The sequence below is a fragment of the Cinclus cinclus genome, chromosome 8, assembly GCF_963662255.1.
Source record: "Cinclus cinclus chromosome 8, bCinCin1.1, whole genome shotgun sequence".
NCBI classification, from domain to species: Eukaryota; Metazoa; Chordata; class Aves; order Passeriformes; family Cinclidae; genus Cinclus; species Cinclus cinclus.
Window position 1 is genome coordinate 2781853 of NC_085053.1, and position 6000 is coordinate 2787852.

The window sequence follows — 6000 nt, forward strand, 5'->3', positions numbered from 1 at the left end:
TATTTTATCCCCACTCTTTACTTCTGCCAAGCAAGCATCCTCGCAGTCGGGGCATGAGCCCACCGGACAATCCTCTATCAGGGCTTTGTTTTCTCCCACATCAGATGAATAATTACACAACCTCTCAGCCACCCAAAATGCAGAGTAGCCCTCACCACCTTCCAGGCCTGCTAATGAGAGTCCATCTCCCTCCAGCCTTCTCCTCCTCCTCTTCCGTCTGGCTTCTCCTGGAGGATCATTAGGGAGCCGATAAAAATAGGTTTTCTTATTGATTTATCTCCTTTACTCAATGCTCTCTCCCCTGCACCATTGACTTGTTTCCTTAGCAACTTGGCCGATCCCTGTGCACACCACACCTGCAGCTTCCCTCCCAGTGCCTTTGAGGTGGGGACAGTGACCCCAGGCCATGGGGCCATCCCCCAGACCACCTGGAGCAGGCATTGCGGGCTAACCCCCTGCATGGAGCTGGAGCTCCTTGGCAGACCTGTCAGGAAGATGCTCGGCCACTGGCAGATCTTCCAGCTGTGACCTTCCTCTTCACCTTCCTCCCCAGCCAGAAACCCAAACCAGCCCACCCAGAACACCCATCTTGTTAAGACAGGGAGTGAGCCCAGAGATGGGTTCTGGTGCAGACCTCCACAGGAGGCTGGGTACAAGATAAACCCCTCCCTGGATGCCAGCAAGGACAGGAGCTATGGAGAGCTCCCCTCCATCCCACCCCTTCCCAGTCCCTTCTCTCCACACCTGGGCAGGCAGGTGGGGAAGGAGCAGAGGAGCCAGAGAAGTGAGGCCACCTGGGCCTTGGGGAATCCTACCTTCCAGTGCCACCAAAAGAGCAGGAGCAACTTAACCCCTGTCTATGCCTGTATCATCCAGGTTCCAACATCTCCTAGAAAGCCATGTCTCTATTTCCCACCTCTTGTCATGCCTCCCTGAGGACCTGCTGCTCTGAGGGGCTTTCTCTGCTCAATTCCTACACCTCTGGACTTCATCTTGCTGGTCCCATTCCCAGTATTGCTGCCTGTCCCACTCACACACGGCATGACGTGGTGAAAGGTCCGCATCTTCAGCATCTACCCTTAGGATGCCCCAATCCCCCTCCTCTCAACTCCACACCCCATCAGGAAAGAGAGCACCTTCTCTCCAAGGCTTCACAGACTCAAGGAATTCACAGAATGGGTTGGGTCAGAAGGGACATTAAAGATCATCTAGTTCCAAGCCCCTGTCATGGGCAGGGACACCTTCCACTTGACCAGGTTACTCAGAGCCCCATCCCACCAGACCTTGAATAATTCCAGGGAGTCTACAACCTCTGTGAGCATGTGAAGTTTTTGGTTTCCAAGAAAAAAAGAAAGTGCCAAGTAGAGCAAAGCCTGTGAGTGGCCCTAATTCAACTCTGGGATTCCCCATCCCCACAGTACCTCCCTGGCTTGTCCCTGAGGACACAAAGGATTTATAAGTCCATCCACAGAGCTGTGGTCCCTGTCTCTATCCCTGTGTCCTGCCACTCAGTGCCCCCAGCCCATCCATGCTGAGGAAGATTAAAAGAAAGCAACATCCAGACCCCCCAAATCCTCCCACTTTGAAAACAAGCCAGCTGCTCTGTGCCTGATACAGAGAGGCCCAGGAGAGTGAATGTGGGCTTGGATTGTGCTTGCGTCCTGGAGCACCCAGCCTGCCTCAATCCCACTGAATGGACACAGGAGACCACGCTCCCTCTCTGCAGTCACAGCTGTTGCTGCTTTTATGGCTCCAAAATGCAGTGGTTTGGTTTCCATCAGGGGTTAAACCGAAGGCAGTGACAGCCAGAAGTCCAACGGGGCAGAGCTGCCCACACTGCTGCTGCTCCCGTAGGGATGCGGGATGCTGGATGTGGGATGCCTGCCTGCCACGTGCAAACAGCTCCACGGAGAAGCGTCTTCTTCTCCCCCACCTCACCCTGGAAATCAAACCTCTCTCCTCTCCTCCTCCTTTTTTTTTTCTTTTTTTTTTTCTTAAACAAAAAAGGACCACATCATGTGATTTTCCTGCCTTAACATCAGTTTTTTAACTTTGGTTGCCACAGCAACAGGATGCAACTTGGCATCACCATGACAACAGCTGCCTCTGTTTAAATTCACCATCTGACAGGCAGCCTCTCTCTCCCCGGCTGTCAAAAAGATGGACCTGCCATTACACCTACTCGCCCCTCCCCAAAAAAAAAACCTTCTAAAATCTGATGAATGGAGGGCACAGAAAACAGGCTGGGAGGTGGGGAGGGGGAAATGATCTCGGGGAGTGCAAGGACAGAGCTCCCAAGGATGGCACGACATGGCGCAGGCTCTTCCCTTGGGAAGGCGAGACCTGCCGGAATCTTGGCTGGGGAAAAGCCAAGGTGCAGGGGATGCTCGGCCAGGTGGGATGTGACATCACCAGGGTTCCCGAGAGACACTGCCCACCCAGCATCAGGTCACAGTGAGAGTCCTGGTCAGCAAAACAGTTCAGGCACTCACGAGTGTGCTTCCCATGGAGCAAAATCCCCCTGGCTGTTGGGATGGGGATATGCCCTGGAGCTCTGGGCACTCCAGGTGCTCTAGGCCAGCCCAACACCAGATTTGTTACTCAAAGGGGCTGAGATAGGTGAAATCCCTCACCACAGGGAACAGCAAAGTCCTGATGGACATCCTCTTTCCCTGCCACACTGGGGGTAGGTGCAGTGGACAGCCTGCAGCCAGATGCTGTCCTTGGGGATACAGCCAGAGCCACACAATGTCATCTGGCCTTCCTGGGGCGGGAGAGGGATCTTATCCAGGTCAAATGTGATTAAGTGGATGAGGAACGGAGCAGATATAGATGAGCTGCAGCCCATCTCGTGTACTAACTGAATTGGAGCCTTCCAGGCAGCCAAACAAATGAAATCAGGGTGAACGGCCTGGCCATCAGCAGGAAGAGAGCAGGCTGCATTTCCCAAGGAGAAGAGAAGGAGATGTTCCTACAGCCAAAACAGCAGCTGCCCCCTGGTTTGGGCAGGACCAGTTTTAAAAGAGCAGCTCCAGCGGAGGCAACGCACTGGGCTTTCCAGCGAGGAACTCGGCAAAGACTTGCCTCCCATGGAGCTGCATCCCAATCCCAGTTGCTCGTATTTCTCCTCCTTCTCCTCCATGCATCATCCCTATTTACACTGGGAAGCCAAACTGCAGAGGCTGCTGGTTATAATTACACAGTTACCCAGCAGATATCCAGGCCTGAATCACCAGATATTTTTAGCCCTATTACCTAGTCAACCAGAGCTGGATGAAGAAGAGCCTCCACTTCGCCCTGCGCTCCTCTCCAGCCCCTTTGGCTTTCCTCGGTGCTGTGCCCACCCTGACCCACAGCACCAGGACTGGCTCATCACCCTCCCAAGGCCAGCAGCTCCTACTGACCGTGGCCAATATCCAATGCTCTCTTCCCTAAAATACCCTCACCCAGGAGCAATGCCATGGGCTCCAGGCCAGGCAGCCAAGGTGCTCGCATGGTTTTCTTGGCCCTACCGAAAGGCACCAGCTGCCTGTGCCAGGCTACGACTACAGGGACGGGAACAACTGGCCTGGCCAACCTAACCAAACTTATCACCAAAAGGCCTTGCCCGTTGCCAAGCCCTCAAAACTCCAGCAGTGTAAAGAAACATCCAGGGTGGATGCATTTTTCTTGGAAAGAGATAGCAGCTGGGTGGGGGATAGGCAGGAATGCTGAGCTCCTGCGCCTGGAGCACGCCTGTTCCCAGCACTCACATGGGAATATGTCACTTACTTCTGGAAAAAAAAAAAAACATAAAATGAGCCCATCTCCCTCATGCATTGCAAATTCCAGGGGAGAATAATGCTGGGGAGCTCTGCTCATGTGGTGGTGGAGCTCCAGTCTCTAGGAGACAGCAGCTGCCTGGAGATGAGACATCACACCGGCACGGGACCCCAGCCCACGCCAGGAGTGCCGGGCCAGTGGCAGCACCCCAGCTCTTTCTGGCTCCCAATGAAAGCTGGAGGGGCAAGAGCCCTCCCACACCGCACTGGAAAAGCACATTAATAATTTGGCATATTCTGGAAAAGCAGGCAGCCGGCCTGACCGCTGCCCTGCAGGGCTCCGCACTGAGCCGAGCTCGCCACCGCACCAGCGGTCCTGCAGCCACCCGCCCCATGGGCGCTGCCAGGAGGGGCAGATTCAGGGATGCCATGGGAAATTCAGCCCCTCCAAGCCAGCTCTTCACACCCAGGTCACCCCCTCAAGCCTGGACATGCCACAGCTCCCCAGGCAGGACTGGCTCCTGCCCAGCAGAGGCTTGACCTGACGTGTCGGAGCTGCAAAGGGACAATTCCCCTGCGATGCTCTGCAGGGAGGGTGACCTGTCCTGCATCCCTGGGCCTCACCAGAGGCTTTCCCCCAAGGTACCTGTTGCACCAAACCGAGGCATTGCTGCCTGGCACCAGGGAAAGCTCTCCCGTGCCCACCAGAGGAGCCAGGAACTCAACCAACAAGTTGCAGGGAGAGAAAGCAGCAGCAGCAGGAGCCGCATGGAATTGCTGCTGCAGAACACGGCACGGGGAGGCTCCTACAGCCAAAGCGTGGCCACGCTGAAGTTTCCAGGCTCAGATCCTCCGTGGGGGCAAAGCCCAGGAGGTGTCTTGGGGGGCAGCAGGTGTCAAGCCTAGGTTGGCGTGGGGCTGAGAGCTGTGGTGCTGGGCAGCAGCCAAGGCACCCAGGGGCACCCACAGGGAGGATGGGAGGAGAGAGAGGTGCGTGGGGAGGTATGAAAGGATGGAGGAACAGGGGAAGGAGTGGGAGAGATCTGCACCCTCCGCCCTGCGCTAGGAGAGGAGTCCCTGGGATAAAATCAGGGCTCCCCATGCCAGCCTTCTTAAAAAGGGCCATAGGGCACAGGCAGAGGTTTCCAACATCCTTCCCTCTGACACAGGGAGGGGGCAGCCAGTTCCCAGAGCCACCTTGAGGGGCCGGGGGCTGCAGGGTGAAGACGGCTGTGCCCCTGCCAGGCATGATCTGCAGCAAAGAGGGCACACACAGGAGGGACAGAGCCACCACCCAGCAGGGACTGGAGATTCGTGGGCTCCCAGGTGGCTCCAGATGGGGTGGGGTGACAAAACTCCACAAGACATCGAGGCACAGAGAAAAGGCCACTACCCAGGCGCACACACAGAGCATCCCAAAGCACGCAGGGATCAGAGCACCAGTCCCTATTAGCACGGGAAGGGGGGGGGGGGCGGGGGGGGCTAGTAAATCCAAGCCTCTGGAGGGGCTGGGTGGCTCCCGGGGGGGAGAAAAGGCTCAGGTCCTGTCAGGAGCAGGCGAGGAGCCGAGGACAGAAGGGGAAGCAGCAACAGGGCGAGGAGAGCATCCCCGGGGGCCGGGGCACCCCTCTCCGCACACCTTACCTGCCCGATAGTGCCACTCGCACGTGTCCTGGGCGGCCACCGAGGCAAATCCGGGCAGCGAAGGTGGGGGCTCACAGGGGCTGCAGAAAGGATATGGCCAGTCGATGAGCTTCTTGGCATATTTCCTGACTATGTTCTCTTCCCCAAAGAGGAAGAGCGATCTGTTGACGGTGAAGCAGTTCTGCCGGACGGGGATGGGGTTGTACAGAGCCATAGTCCGGGCTCTCTGCGCTTTGGTTTGCTTGAAGGCTCCCGGGCTCCCTCCCGCAGGGGCAGGAGCTCCTTGCCGGCTCCGGTTCTGGTCGGAGCCCCCATCTCCAGAGCCCAGCCTGCCGGCCACTGCCTCCCCAAAGCGAGCCATCCTGGAAGAAAACACACAGGTGAGCCAAAGCAGCAGCACCGAGGCGGCGGGGGGGGAGGGGGGTGGGAGAGAAGAGGGAGGGGGTTGCGGGGCGCAGTCCCAACCACAGCCCCCTCCTCCTCTCCGGGTGATGCTCAGCTCCGTCTCTCCTCCATCCCTCCGGGGGAGCAGGGACCCGCGTGGAGGAGAGGTGGCAGCGTGCGGCACCGGCTCGGCGCCTCCGGCACGGCACGG

At 57.4% G+C, this 6000-nt stretch overlaps 1 protein-coding gene across 1 annotated transcript in view; it reads right to left on the reverse strand.

Annotated features, from left to right (window-relative positions):
- The window catches only part of CACNA1E (calcium voltage-gated channel subunit alpha1 E), an 89180-nt gene extending 83414 nt beyond the window's left edge, over positions 1-5766 (reverse strand). The window contains exon 1 of the mRNA XM_062497716.1: positions 5501-5766. Coding sequence (XP_062353700.1) covers positions 5501-5766 — 266 coding nt within the window. The remainder of the gene's footprint in view (positions 1-5500) is intronic.
- Positions 5767-6000: the final 234 nt, after the last annotated feature.